The 16,497-nt window shown below is 41.3% G+C and overlaps 1 protein-coding gene across 2 annotated transcripts in view; it reads right to left on the reverse strand.

Annotated features, from left to right (window-relative positions):
• Positions 1 to 16,497, reverse strand: part of LOC108551873 (protein expanded) — a 56,544-nt gene extending 40,047 nt beyond the window's left edge. For both annotated transcript variants that reach the window (XM_017906218.1, XM_017906217.1), the window contains exon 1: positions 16,352 to 16,497. In XM_017906218.1, the coding sequence (XP_017761707.1) occupies positions 16,352 to 16,465 (114 nt within the window). In that variant the 5' untranslated portion in view covers positions 16,466 to 16,497. The remainder of the gene's footprint in view (positions 1 to 16,351) is intronic.

Consider the following 16,497-nt stretch of genomic DNA (forward strand, 5'->3'; position numbering starts at 1 on the left):
CACTGGCAGCAACTAGGTTCTAATAGTAAGTTGACGAATATAATGAAATCCTAATACACTGTTCGACGAAAATGGTACCTCAAAAAATGGTAAATCTACTCCCGCATATGTCACTAGCAGCAACTAGGTTCTAATAGTAAATTGACAAATATAATAATATCTTAATACACTGTTCAACGAAAATGGTACCACGAAAAATGGTAAAATGGTAAATCTACATATATATCACTGACAGCAACTAGGTTCTAATAGTAAGCTGACGAATATAATGAAATTCTAATACACAGTTCGGGAAAAAGTATATAAATCTATCTTTACACATACCGATATACCATTCCATAAGTAGTAAATCCTATAATAATCAACCTACGAATTTAACGAGATTCGAATACAAAATTCCAACAAAATGGTACTTGGGAAAATGGTAAATCTGTTTTATGACTAACGATTCATTGGCCCTTAGTGAAAGTAGGAATGAGTCAATTGTTTTTGGATTGGAAGGACCAGGCCCTTCTAGTGACTTGTAAGGGCCAACGAATCGTTAGTCATCCAACAAATCTATCTGTGCATATACCGATATACCATTCGGTAGAGGATAAATTCCGTAATAATAAATTGACGAATTCAACAAAGTTATATATTGTTTAAAGGACGTCAGGATTCATACGCGATGTTCGGTGAACATGGACTTAATCGAGAAGTTGGACACGTAGCGCGGACTATGCGATTGGGTTTCGAAAAAGTCATCATCGGATGTGTTCCGTCCCGGAGAGCGTGTTTATAACATAATTCTATTCTAGGGCTTACACTTTTAACAGACCTAACGGTTTATTTTATATTTTATAACGCGACTGCAATTCCGGAGGTTCGATGTGCCTCAACGCCGTTCTAGCGGATTAAGCTTATAAAGGTAAAGCAAAATTAGGAATTTTACTTTTACCAGACGCGACAGATGGGGCCCACTTGTGACAGACCCAACAAGCGACGGACAGACGGCACTTATAAATCACGTCATTGACCATCAGAAATCGGCTCCTTGACAGTTTCCTACTCCTTAGCCAAAGGTCCTTATGTCACACCCTCTGTCCAATTAAAACTCTTTACCTTTCCACCACCAACATCTATTTTACCCAATCAGAACTAAACTAGAGAAAACACCGGACCGAACACGACGAGACAGGACATAGAGCAAAATCGAGAAGTCAGTTCGTCTTCGGCACCGATCCTTCAAACATCTAAATTACACGTACAAACGCGTGTTCGAAACGGTACTCCGTTAACGTCTACGTTATAACTATTCTACGCTTTTCTGTAAATAAACACTCTCTTTTAACCACACGCATTCTGGATCCTTATTATCACAACTAGTCGCGCAATATTAATTTGGCGCGTGATAAGCGTTCTTGGAAATCGAAGAAATTCGATACCGTAGGACGCTACAGGATGACAGTCAGTGGTTTTATCACTCCGTCTAGTAACATGCACGCTGGCATTCTGCAGCGCGCGCGCATGTAATAACAATGCGTGGATGTATGAATATTGCAAACGGTGAAAGCGTACCACATACCAGACTCGTTACAACCGTCTCGTGGTAGCTCGCAGACGCAGCTATGCTCCGTGGTGCCATACGCCGGGCGAAGAATGTACCGGGGACGTGATCAGAGTGACGCGATACACCTCGCTACATAGGACGAGATAACAACTGCCAGTACTCTTCAATTGTCTTCGGTACTTTTGTAGAGAGGAAGAAGATTTATTATGCCAGGGATTATTCCTCGCGATCGTAACATCTTAATACGGTGCGTCGGTTAATCTGCTGGCCGTATGAGTCGCGGCTGATCGAGTTCAATTACGTTCCGATTCTATGACGATGCAGCCGATGATTTATGGAAAACTTTATCCCACCGTCATCAAAATACCGCAATTTTCCATAATATAATTTTATCGTATAAAAATTCATATTATTTATATAGTACTGCGGTACTATACTGCGGTAATATCGATATATTACGGTTATAAAATATTTTAATACTGTATTCTATATTACAGGATTACAGTATTGTAACATTTATCACGATATTTGAATTTTGGGATATTTCAATATTTCATTATTACGCTATTACAGTATTACGGTATTAGTATACTACAGTTTTTCCAATGTTACATCTATTAAGATATTTTAATATCGTAGTATTACCATTTTTCAGTGTTACGATATTCCTATGTTAGAGGACTACGGTAATGAAATATCTATGGGGATATTTAAAAATCCCAATGTTCATATGCCATAATTTTCGCGTATTTCGAGATCTCATGTTACGATATTGCGAGTGGTTACACCATCCATAACGCAAAACTGCAGAGCGACCGGAACAACGCAGACATGTCTTAGGTCGACATACGTTATTTGAATATGTCATTTATTACAACCGATGATATGGAAAATAGTAGATACACCCGAACGGTTATTAACGAGTTAACGAACGCGAGTTGGAAATACACCTCGTTGAAGTTGGCCATGCACGCAAGAATTTCCAATTATACCAGAGGAATAATCCACGTGATATATGCATTTAATTTCTCACCGGGTATTTCCACCTCAGCTAATAATGCCTCGGTTTATTCGCTCTCCGCGTGGAACTTAATCAAAATACTTCATAATCCGATAAGAAAAATATGAAATATCGCGGATAGGGATTTTTCCGCTAGTTACTAGGGGAATAAAATCGTCCCTGTCCGCCGATCGGTTAATTACCCCGTGCACCGATCCTTTTTACCCCGTTTCTTATCTAACCTAAGCTCGTTATAATTCGCCAAAGGAATCCCGATGATTTCCGTCATTTTTCGAAGAATCTCTGTGGCAATCGGTTGCACATTCGCGTATATACAAGGGGTATACACGTTCGAGCGCGCATAAGGAAACGCTGGAATCTGTCCGACATGTTTTAACGCTTCAAAGCATACCGGAATGCACGAACGTTCGTATCGCGCGCTTTTCCTTGCTTCCCGACAACCGACAAACGCACGTACCGTGCAGCGCTGCTTAACGAGACCTTCTTAAATATTTCTAATACGACCGGATTCGCGTAAGTAAATTACACTGCCACATATGACCAAACAAGTAACTCAAAACCGTTCTAGCTGGTCATGCTCGAATTCTAACAGCGGCTAGCTCGCGTGCTCGTTCGTCGTTGCTGATAAGGTGTGGCGATGCTTTTCTAACGGGGGATGAGTACTACGGATGTGTGCTATGGGATTTAAGAATACGGTTGATTGGGGTTAATCGCGAAGGTTTAACCCCTTCCCGTGCCATTTAACCCTTTGCAGACGAGCGCCACATATATGTAGGGATCGGTTTGGGTGAATTGGCTAAAATAGTGCAGTTTTACTTCTTAACCGTTTAAGTCCCAGGAGCTTTTGGAAGAACACGGTCGAAAAATCCCGAACAGCGCGATAACGCTTGTCTTAATCGAGTGCGAAGAAGTCCAAACGGCGCCAAAGCGCTTGTTTAATTTTATGTCGATAAATCCCAATCGTCGCGATAGCGCTTGTTGGTGCTATGTGACGTACGTGCATCAGCAAAGTTGAGCGGGCCACTTCGACTGAAGAGCGCGATCGCGCTGCTTGGGACTCAAACGGTTAATAAAATAAATAAGCTTATACGTAGATTGACGGCTATGAAACAAGAGGGATTCGCTATGGACGCGTTCGACTTTGACTTCTTAGCTTAAGAACTCTTAAAGACTGTAAGCTGTTCATGACTGACGACTGTAGACTGGAGCTGCCCGCGCCCTTGCACCCTTATTTAAAACATTCATTCTGTCCTTTTCCATACCCAGGCTTTCCTTTCCAATCATGCCCCTTTCCCATGTAACCTCCGTGGGCCAGGTACTTCAATCACTTTGGACGCATCCCTAAACTTTCGCTCGACCCTACCATAAACATTCTTCGCAGTTAATTCGCTTGCACGCGGTCACTTCCATCCTAAGCCCAAACACACTTGGCATTCTTTCAGGGCCTCCTAATCTTCGTGTTTTAACCTTTTTTAACCACTAAACGAAAGCGCGCGCCACAAATGTGCACAGTGTGCATGGTTTCTGTATACACGTCTTCCTAAGTCTTAAATAACAATTGTATCGAATAAAACAATTGTATACAAATGGCACTTGTATACATTTTCCTAAGTCTTAAATAACAATTGTATCGAATAAAACAATTGTATACAAATGGCACTTGTATACGCATCATTTGGTGCCAAATATATGGGGTGTCGGACCCAAGAGTCGTCGTGAGGACGCCACCTATATGCGGCGCTCGTACTTACAGGTCGTAGAATGCAGGTCGCCTATTCCTTTGCGGAGGAGAGCCACGTATATGCGTTTTGTGGAAGCCATCAATTTGACCGAGGAATATATGCGTTCGACGAAAACATAGGCTAAGGGACGCATAAATGTGTCCCACGTAAACGCGTTGCTATGGCCGAGAAACACAAATATGCGTCCGCAGTTGCGACCCTAGGACCCTCGAGTCCCAAGTTAAGTGGTGGACTGTTTTATGTCATTGTCAGCGTTCCTATGAACGAAAGTCGCGTTTAAGCAGAAACGAGTCCTGATAGTTTTGAATGAGAATCAGTGCAGCTATCATCGCATGAATTCCTCGTTCACAACCCACGATATCGCGACAGGACACCAGGAACGAGGATCACTGGACCAATCGGCAATTATCGTAACGAGAATCCTCGATTCCCCATTCAAAAGCTCTCAGCTCTCCACGGTATGATAACACGTGGAAATAAAATGCGTTGGAAGAGACAGAGTCACCTGACTGAAAGAAGAAAAGCAGTGCAGCTATGGATGCTTCGATTCCTCATTCAAGATTCGCAGCGTCTATCACGCGCTAGCCTCAGGAACAAGGACCACTGGACCAATCAGCAATTATCGTCACGAGAATCCTCTACTGCCCATTCAAAAGCGACTACGACTTACAGTACGATAATACGCTGGAAGAGAAGGAAAACGCAGGCTCCTCCTCAGCCTGAAAGAATAAAAGCCAGGCTACCAGCGATTCGATTCCTCATTCATAATCCACGACGTCCAACTGCACAGGATGAGAAACAAGGGAATGCTGGACCGATTACCAATTACCGTCACGAAGACCCTCGATCATTCGCTGGAAAGGGATCAGCTGCTCGTAGCGTAATAGTACACTGAGAGAGAAGACCAGCTACTCTTTTCTACCGTTGGGAAAAACAATCGGCACACGGTGTGGCAGTCTGATGACGGTACACACCGAGGACCGGTGCACGGTAATCATGACTTAAGCACCGTATAATCATGGAAAAGTCCGCGGCGCAGCCGTTGCCATTGTTCGCTGTGAGCTGAATGAATTACAGATACGTATGGTAACAGGCGAGTTCGCGCCACCAAACGGAGATCGGCTGAGGGACGAGGAGGAGAGAGAGATGGGTGAGAGAAAAGAAAGAGAGAATGGAGTTGGACACCCACGGATATTCAAATAGGCACCTCACGTTACCTCGCTTCCTACTGTAGCCCGGACTTCATCGGCCCGTGGCTGTCGAGCTGAATGGACACGGATCCAGGGCCGATCCTTGGCTCGTTCGCGAGACAAAGCATCCACGGATTCGCCGTCGTGGCGATTTGCATAAATTGCGAATGCTCAGCGCCGAATATGTTTATTGAAATCTTCGCCACTTTAAAGCTGAATCGAGCCTCGCGCTTTTTGCTTTTGTATTTACGCGCGAACGCTTCCTCTTTTTCGTCCATTTTTCTTCCACTCGAAGGACGAATCGTTTGAATGGGAATGCTCTGTTTAGCGACGCGGCTGTGGGAGGGATGCTGAGCGTGACGGAGAGCTCGATCTTATCCGGTTCCTTGCTTTTGTAACGTTGGACCGTGGAGTGGAACGAAAAGTGACGAATAGAGCTGAAAAGGAAGGCTTGGACGAGGCGTTGGATCATCGAGGAATGGAAACGCGCGTTTGGTGCACGGACATTTCGACACGCGAAACCTGATAGAGACGTCACTAGGCGTGTGCCATGTTCCAGACAGATATCGCTAAACGCTACGGATTCGATACAGACACTGAGTCCAATCCCTTAGACTCGGTACATAAAGATTTCGACACACGCAACCTGATATGAACGTCGCCAGGTGTACCATAGGTTGATATAGATGTCGCTAAACGATACGGATTCGATACAGGTACTGAGTCAAATATGCTGAAGTTCTTGAACAACCACGATTCAAATACCATTGGTGAATTCCAAACCAACATAAATCTAAGTGCACTTGTCGGTTTCGATATAAGGATTAACTGATCTAGATGCGATGCACAGTATAGTACTTAGATTCGACGGATGCAATATTACTAGGAAGTTAGAGTCATCGAAGATCTAGGATAGAAAGCACTGGATTTTTGGATCTTACGACCTCAGAACTCTTGAAATCTACATCCTTGGATCTTTGGACTAGTGGACATTAGGATCTCTGAGTTTCTGAACTGTTGAAACTTAGGGGTCTTTGGACTCTGGGTCTCTAGAATCTTGGATTCTTCCAGGAACCTAGGATCTCTGGACTCTTTGTACCTAAGACCTGTGGACTCTTTAAACCTAGGACCTCTAGATTCTTTGAACGTAGAACCTTTGGACTTTTTGAACCTAGGATATCTGGATTCTTTGAACCTAAGATCTGTGGACTCTATAATCCTGGGACCTCTGAACCTTTTGAACCTAGGACTTCTGAACTCTTTGAACCTAGGACCTCTAGATTCGTTGAACCTAGAACCTCTGGACTCTTTGAACCTAAGATCTCTGGATTCTTTGAACCTACGATCCGTGGACTCTAAACCTGGGACCTTTGGACATTTTGAATCTAGGATTTCTGGACTCTTTGAACCTAGGATCTGTGGACCCTTTGAACCTAGGATCTCTGGACTCTTTGAACCTAGGATCTCTGGATTCTTTGAACCTAGGATCTCTGGATTCTTTGAACCTACGATCTGTGGACTCTTTAAACCTGGGACCTTTGGACATTTTGAATCTAGGATCTCTGGACTCTTTGAACCTAGAATCTCTGGATTCTTTGAACCTACGATCTGTGGACTCTTTAAACCTGGGACCTTTGGACATTTTGAATCTAGGATCTCTGGACTCTTTGAACCTAGAATCTCTGGACTCTTTGAACCTACGATCTGTGGACTCTTTAAACCTGGGACCTTTGGACATTTTGAATCTAGGATCTCTGGACTCTTTGAGCCTAGGATCTCTGGACTCTTTGAACCTAGGATCTCTGGACTCTTTGAACCTAGGATCTCTGGATTCTTTGAACCTACGATCTGTGGACTCTTTAAACCTGGGACCTTTGGACATTTTGAATCTAGGATCTCTGGACTCTTTGGACTTATAACCTCTTGATGTATACGATAATTGAATTCGTGAATCCTAGAATCTCTGGTGTCTTGTCACACAGTAATCATGACAAACGTATCATAAGGTGATTTCTCTTGGGTCTTTTAAAATCCTTATATGAACCTATTAAAACTGAAGGGTCTGCTACTAAACCTTTTCTGCTTTGCTACTAGATCTGACGAATTTTCTAACCTTTATGTCGAACTTTCTTCCAAACTTACGGGATCCCATAGACTCTAACTGTTAAATCTGACGGATTCTACGATGTCCGAGTTTAAACATAAAAATATTACCCTCGATTTCATTTTAACAGAGTAAGTCGGACATTCGCAATTTGTTATACGCAACGAAACTGGAATAATGATAAGGGAAAATTGTATAATAAATTCCAAGTAGTATGAACACGAGGATCGTGTATAGAAGGAGAACATCACAGTGAAATCGGCATAGTACTTTCGTGTTATGATTCTTTAAAAGCTAAGTGCTTCCTATAAAGCACCGCCATTACGAAATGACCCGAAGAAAAATCCATTTTACGGCTACTTCAACAACTTTATTCCAGTTTACATAGGTGATGTGTGTATCGTAACACGGAACCACTTTACTCTTACTGATAAATGTTACAACAAGCGTAACACACCGCGTAGGACGTTTCTGTTTCATCCACTACGTTTATTTTCCACAGTTTGTTCATTAATTACAACGAAAGAATTCTCGATGCGTCCAATAAAAAGTTATATTATTTTACACGATTAGAAAGTTACCTGATGTAACGCGAGCCATCCAGAAACCGGTTGAATATCCGCTACAGTAGAGGATCATGATCTTTCACGGGTTTACAAACGAAGAAAAACAAAAGGACATCGATGAGAAAAACGGGAGGATAAATGGGAAAGGTATCTACGAATATAATCGAGTTTCATGGAAATAACGATAAATATCGATAATTATGTCGGAAACGACGGAGTAATTAATTCGTGGTTCATGGGAGTGAAAAAATCATCGAGACGAAGCTCTGAAGATTCTTGAAATAATATAGTAACGCGAAATTATAAATTATACGAATTAAAAATATTTATTAATATTTATAACGATAATTTAGCATTAGAACTGCCACAAGCCAAATCGATTAATTCCAAAAGATAAAATACAGAAAAATATTTTAAAAAATCCAGAAAATGGAGTTAATAAGTTTGGCTTGTGACAGTTCTAATGTTAAATGATCATTATAAATATTAATAAATATTTTTAATTCGAATAACTTAACATTAGAACTGCCACAAGCCAAACTGATTAACTCCATTTTCAGAATTTTTTAAAATTTCACTATAAAATCACTAGATTAATATCATTATAATTATCATTATATTATCATTATAAATATTAATAAATATTTTCAATTCGAATAATCTAACATTATAACTGCCACAAGCCAAACTTACTAACTTCATTTTCTGAATTTTTAAAAATTTCACTATAAAATCACTAGATTATTATTCAGTCTTCTATACTTAAAATATTTTTCTGTATTTTATCTTTTGGAATTAATCGATTTGGCAAATTGGCTCACGAATTATCCCCATATATTACCAATAAATAAATAATTAAAGAGACAAATAAGAAAAAGAATTTCTCAAAAATTTTCCAACACGAAATTCCATTTGGACCAACTTCCACCACCTGTCGACAAAAATTTCACGAATCGGCCACTATGCACAACCATAACCACAAACTACCCCCACCCGAGGAACTCGCGAACTAACCCATCCCCATACACACCAACAACTTTATCACTTGCAGAGTTCTGTTACCATTTCCAGACCCAGCTAATTACCCGAGAACTATACGGGATCGTATCGTTTTACCCGCGAACGTTTCACTCGAGCAGATGCCGGACGAGGAGAAGGGTCGGGGTTTTGGCGGAGCGAGGGAAGAGGTGCATCGTCCGAGATACTGTACGCGGAAACGTTATTACAATTGCAGCATTTTAAGCGCTGCCCCGAAGGAAAAGGTGCCTCATAAATGCTCGCGGTGGAATGCACGCGCCGAGGTAGGGGAACAATTTATCGCCCCGTATCGAATATTTCGAGTCGCTCGACGCATTCCGGCGCCGATCTTGTCCGCACCAAATCTCTACGGGCCACCATAAAATATCCACTGGAACAGCCTGTCGGCTCAGATTTACGGTCGATCCTATCGGGCGCGCGTTTCACGATTCCGTCCGTGCCGGACGGCCACGGGATAGATTCGCGAGATTGACAAAAATATCTGTCCCAACGGATCTTTCTTTCGGCAAGATTTACATTATTGCTCGTAAATATTTGTCCACTCGCCCGGGCGACGCGATAGAACAGTGTCTCCCAACCTTTCTCCAGTCGCCACCCCTATTTTATGGGGCTGCGTAGGGTAGGTGGTACTGCTCCAGGTCTCCATTGCAAATTTGTATCGTAATATAATTTTACACGTGTCGTGTGTATGCGTGTATTAACTAATTACAAGTACACTGTATTTCTATTGCACGTGAATTGTCTTTTCTATAAAACATGCATTTTATTTACAGGTGAATTCTTTATTACACGTGTATTTCTGCTACCCTAATTCTAGTAATATTCTCTAGTTTGTAAAATTGCAACGAAGTGAATGAAAATATCAGGAAAGTTAAATAAAATATTATACAAAAACATCATCATTTTCGAGATTAGATGTGTTAAGGTTACCCTAAAAATTGGAGTAGATATTCGTAGAAATGGCGAAAGTTTGGGACAAATGTCCCAGTAATAGAACCTGGTAACATTACGCAATGATAGTTCAAAGTTTAAACAATGGCGAGGAAGGAAGCAATAATTAAAAAATATTTGTTTCATACGTTCCTTAAAATAAAATTTGAAAGAAATCGCTATAGTATTTAAAAAATACCTATTTCCAATATTCCTATATTTTTAACATTCACTGGTTCCTGATATGTCACAAAATACAGCTATCTTTAATAATTCAAATACAAATTTAATATAAATAACTAGTTAGCAATTATTTTACGCTTCCCTTTCTCAAATCTCCGACTCCCCAATTCCCTAGAATCCTAGAACGCAAAGTAACCAAATCTCGATTCGCCAGAAGGAACACGATGCACTTTAATAATTAAAATACAAATTTAATAAAATTTAATATAAGTAACTAGTTAGCAATTATTCTGCGTTTCCTTTTCTCAAACCTCCGACTCCCCAATTCCCTAGAATCCTAGAACGCAAAGTAACCAAATCTCGATTCGCCAGAAGGAACACGATGCACTTTAATAATTAAAATACAAATTTAATATAAGTAACTAGTGACCAATTATTCTGCGTTTCCTTTTCTCAAACCTCCGACTCCCCAATTCCCTAGAATCCTAGAACGCAAAGTACCCAAATTCACCAGAAGGAATACGAGTACACTGAAGATTTCTCAAACGAGATTTCCATGACGGAGAATAAAAGAAATTACGCCTCGACCTTCCATTCCCGCTAAATAACAGAGGATAGAGACAGCTTGCGATACAATTAGCATAAAATCGAACGTGGATCGCTGTGTTGCGCCTGGAATTCCACTAAACCCTCCGGATGGGATGAACAATGGACGTCGCCTTTTTTCTTCCATCCGAACAGAAACCCGGCCAGACCGTTCCTCTAATCGCCGTTTCAATTATCCGCGTAATTATTATGCTACCGCTCTGCTGGTGCAATAAATTAGTATCGGTACCAACACAGACGGGACCAGATAGGAATCGGCGCGATCGCCGGGGAAATATGCCGTAGAAAGCAGGAAAGGCAGGAAATTTAGCACGAAGAATGGAACGTTTTAATTCCATCGGCTATCTCTTATCGCGTGTTTCGTAACAATGAGTCTCCTTCGAGGGTACACGGCAGTTCGAGATTGGAAAAATGGCGATCACTTCTTTGTTTCCTGTTAGCGAGCAGGTAATCGGCGGAAAATAGACTCGAATTATCCGACGATTCGAAGCAAGGGAGAAAATCGCCTTTTATGGTTAGTAGGTTAATCGTATGGCACGCGGAACGAGAAACGATGGCTCTGAATCGTTCTGAATTTTGTCACCATGGCAGTCAACGCGTGTTAGTCGACAGCGTGAAAATTGCTCATGAAATATATCCAATTATATTCTCTCTTTCCTACCAACCTCCCAGGTCTGCTCTCAATGAAATCTGAATCGCAACTGACCTATCCCACTACTCTCTCATTTGCCCTCTCTTCTTTCATACATCAGATAAATATACATCCACGATGTAAACAAAAATATCTATTTCCCATTCACGATTTGAAATAGCATTTTCCCGGGCAATGTGGATTAACTAGCGAAATTCGAAAATATTTTCGAACAGTCCGAAAGGAACTCTTTTCCGGGGCTATCGATATTTACGGACACGTTGGCTCATCACGGGCCTCGCCCTGCGCATCAGAGCTTAATAAGTACAGCCGAGTACTTTCAGTTGATCGGCGTAACGAGGCTAGAATCTCAGTCCGTTGATTTCACAGCAGGCGAACGGCGGGGCCACGCAGGCAGAACGAGGAATTTCCTTGGCAACCGGGAATTCAGATTCGTCGTTACAAATGAGCCTGGCTATAATTAGGGAGATGGTATCGTGTGAGAAGGTGCGCTAGAACGCTGCCGGCGTGCCCGTAACCGCGTGTACGCTCCGTGCAGATGGTTTGTCTAACGACGCGAACAGGCAATAGCCTCGAACGAGCAAATCGACTTTGTTGCGGAAACCTTGCCATTGAAACGCTTTACCACCGCCTTCGCCCGACCGCCACGCGATCCTTCTACCACGAGAATCTTTACGAGAACGAAAAGCAAAGGATGTTAAAAGAAAGGCCATTTTTGGAAAAGTTCCTTCGGGATTTTAAGAGCATCCTCCAGGGAACAAAAAGTGATAGCGAGTTTGAAACACCCTTCAAGATGACCTTGAAAAATTGTATCCTCATTTTACTATCGTCGAGTATGCATCTTGAAACAATTTAAACACCCTTTGGATATTTTTCTATACCTCCGATATAGTATCGGAAATTATTTACACGTTCGATTTAAACGGGACACTCTGTATATGTGTACATTCCTTACACGGACAATCGGATTCGCAACAAAACACAATTCGCAGACGAGCCAAGCACAAAATCAATCTCTATCCACCCACTGTACATTTCACAGCAAATCGACAAGAAATCCAATCAATTACAGCTTCTTTCCTATGTGGAACAGCATGGAGAAGCTTGAGCCGCGCGAAAAAGGGCGGACGTGAGAGGAAGTTTCGCTTGGCAAACAGAACAAAGAGAGAGAGAGAAAAAAAGGAAAAATGGGAGACAGAAAAAAAAGAAAAAATCGATAAGATAGTTTTTTCACACAGTGTCATGGGAAATGTCGTGAGCAGAAGACGACGAACGCAAACAAGGTTGCTTCCTCCCCATTTGCGAAAAACATGGACTCGCGCTAATGAGCTCGTTACAGAAGCGCCATTAGGAAATGTCCGATCTCTGGCAAAACATCGCGCAGGCGAACTTTTAATCAATGAAATCCGTTGTTTCGTGTAAAAACTGGCCAAAGGAAACACTTATTCCCGAGAAACGTGCGGAAGAAGCATAATAATCCGGCCGATAAGGTCGCGCGGACGCGGCGGCAAGCAGCGCGTAATTTGAAAATGGCGCGCGGCAGGGAGCGCGCAATTTGAAAATGGCGCGCGGCGAGATCGGAGATTAAACGCGGTGACGAGCGAACGATAAAAGGGAACGGAGAAAGGTGAAAAGAAAGGATGGAATTTACAAGTGGTTATTTACGTGAGGTGCATCAGTCATGTCGACGGCTAAACGCCGCGATATAATCGTGTGTCTTACGAATCGTTAAATAAAACGCGCTATCAAAACCAGCCTTTATTCCGACAGATTTAATCGGCAACAACTCTTTTAACTGCAATCACAACTCTCTCGGAACGATGATGAATCGCGCGTGTATACACCGTGGCCCGTTCTTGATAAACGCGCGCCACCAAACGAGATCACTCATTTTTCACGAGCGTTGAAAAATTTACGATGGCACGCGTTCTACCGTGAACCGGCAAAAAGATGGGGTTGGGACAGGATTATGAGACACGTAATGTTCCGAGTATCTGTCAGACGTGAAATCGTGTGAATAATTTCTTCGTTTCCGAATTCGTTTCTCGACGACCCGTCGTGTGCGAGAGACGTTTATCGATATCAAAACCAACCAACGAGTAATTTTTTGATTACTAACTCACATTAGAGATTTTTATTAACCCTTTTTATTCACCTCGAAAATTTTAGAGTATAAAAATTTTATGGTGTTTAAGGGATTAATGAGATCGAGGAACGTTCAGGTTTTTAATAATAAGAATATAATTCGTGGACAGAAATTTGTTAAATGCACCTATCAAAAATAATTTCAGAATAATATTAAACTAGTTTAATCAAAAAGTACCAAATTCCCCAGAAATCTTCTAATTTAATTAAAATTAATTTCATTAATTTTAAAATTAATTTAATTAAATTAAAAAAATTAATGATTATCAGACTTTAGAATACTGTAACTAATTCTACTTTTGATAAGCAAAAGTAGAATTTTGTATTGTATGTACATACCCCGGACGTTTTTTAATCGCATCTCGCGTTTTTGTAGCAATAAGGTAAACTACTTGGTTGAACATTTGGTAACCCTTACAAATATATTAAGCCTCGCACGTGCGCGGCGAAACGTGAACCAAGTCGAGCGTTTCGCGTCTCGTTAGCGGGAACAAACGTGCAAAACACCGTGGCTGAGAATTCTCGTACTACGATGTTGTTCTAGACTCTCTATTGGCATTGTTTGCATCTCAGCTCATGTCCGACTCTTCTGCTCAAAATTCTAAAGTAAATCCTCCGGGCAACGATTCAATCGCGCGACGAGAAGAATTATATAGAGCGTTTCAAAATTGAATATCGACCAGATAGATAATAAAAGACTCGATAAACGTATAACAAACACACGCTCGAATTTATATTATTGTTTAACAAGAGACACTGCAAAACCTATTACTTTCGAAATGCTATTTTTCTTACTTAAATTTTAACAATATTCAATATCGTTAATTGCAAAATTTTTAATGAAGATAACATAAAATACACGAATAATATAAATGCGTTAATTATAATATATAAAATTTTAATTCTTAAATATCGAACCTTCCTAACCTCACTTTTTAAAATCCAGCTCCCAATATTGCTGCCAATTACGAAAACAAATTTTACAGATTCTATGAAAAGAATATTGATATCCCAATAAAGTAGGAAAATAATATATTCCGCTATATATACCACGTGAACTTCATCAAAACCTTTCCTCGTATAATATTCTGCAATAATTCATCGTAATTTATATCTAGAATAATTTAACGTAGTCCAGTTATCGGACTCACCCTGTACATTTATCAAATAAAATATCCCTCGCTCGTTATCCCCTACCAGCCGCTACCTGATTAACCCATAACTCTGAAACACCCTGTAGAGTACGGTGCTACGTTACAAACTAACCGAGCCAGAAACTTTTTCAATTAGCCATTCTACATAGTACCGGGCGTTCCTCTTCACTCCCGCAGCCTGCCGGTTGTAAATGACTCTTAGGGAGGACAAGGCAGGTGCATGTACCTTCGCACGCCTTAATATATCGACTATACTATACGCCGGTTTCTCTCGCATCGGTTATTCCGCTCTCGCACGCCCACGCGCGCCGCGGATGTAACTAATCGCATTCCACGATTAGAAAATCCGGGCGTGCCCTCGACATCGCGATGCACATGTTCCGATAAACTCTGGTATTTCGCGAGCATGTTGCACGTTTCTGCACGAGACGCAGGATGGAACACGATGGTACACGCTTCCCTTTCGAAAAAACCGGGTCGTTTTAGTTCCCAACTCGCCGCGAGAGGCGCGACGCAACGAGTGACGCAACGTGTTTACGCGACGTATAGGTTAGAATTTCATTGCGCGAGAGAAAAGAATACTCGCGTGTTCCATAGAACATCGTATGTCTACGGTGCTTATTCTATAGTTTATTCAACTTGTTTGTAGAGCAGATAATGCGATATTTTATATATGGGTTTTATAACGCGTTCTGTAAAACGTTTCTCTTTATTTTTCATTTCGTTCGCCTGGGAAAGATTTATTGACAGATACGTTGAGATTTGTGTACAAGGTTTACCTTGGTACACGTGTATATCGGGGATAAAAAGCTATTGATTTATGAAAGAAACACTGTTTGTATATATTTTCTACCAAGTACCACCGTACAGATACCAGGCTAATATTAACGTACGTACATACTGCTAAGCCTATTACGAATTTTTGCACCACACTGCCCTCGCGTTTAATTTTATCAAGAGTAACCCTTTTATCGTTATCATCGTGTCGTATCGTTTAATATCCTCGTAATAAAGTTTTAGTAAACCGCTTGTGAATCTATATTTATATAACATTTATGCGTTATTTTTAGCCGTAAAATATGCCAACAAAATTTCCGCAGTAGCATAAAGAATACCCTGTGGGTTATAAATAATTCAAATCTCGGTATTAATAATATTCATAAAATGCTTCTCGAATATATCAAACGATATCTACCATTATTTCTCCGGTGTAAAGCGATACGCATGCGAGGGGAAAACATCATCGTCGGCCAGAAAAATGATGGTCGTCTTGGAATCTATACGAGCTACCTGCGTCAACGTTATTGTTTCTCATTAGAAGATAATGCCGGAGTTCTATGGAAAATACATGACTCGGAATTACCATGTGTAACGGAACAAGATGGAAACGGTTATACACGTCGCATCTTGAATATGCATTGTCGTCATGAATTATTCCCCTCCGTTTAATAATGTAACTCGTACTCACCTCAACGACGAAGTAAAGAGGATCACCGGGAAGGGCTTGCACGGCGAGGTAGCGGCTGGCGGACACCAGGGGTTGAAGGCAGGACCGCGCAGCCGTGACACCGCTACCACGCATGCTGCATGCTTCATTTCGTCGCCGCTACGCCC

The sequence above is a fragment of the Eufriesea mexicana genome, unplaced genomic scaffold (assembly GCF_001483705.2).
Source record: "Eufriesea mexicana isolate 0111107269 unplaced genomic scaffold, ASM148370v2 scaffold5190, whole genome shotgun sequence".
Taxonomy (NCBI): domain Eukaryota; kingdom Metazoa; phylum Arthropoda; class Insecta; order Hymenoptera; family Apidae; genus Eufriesea; species Eufriesea mexicana.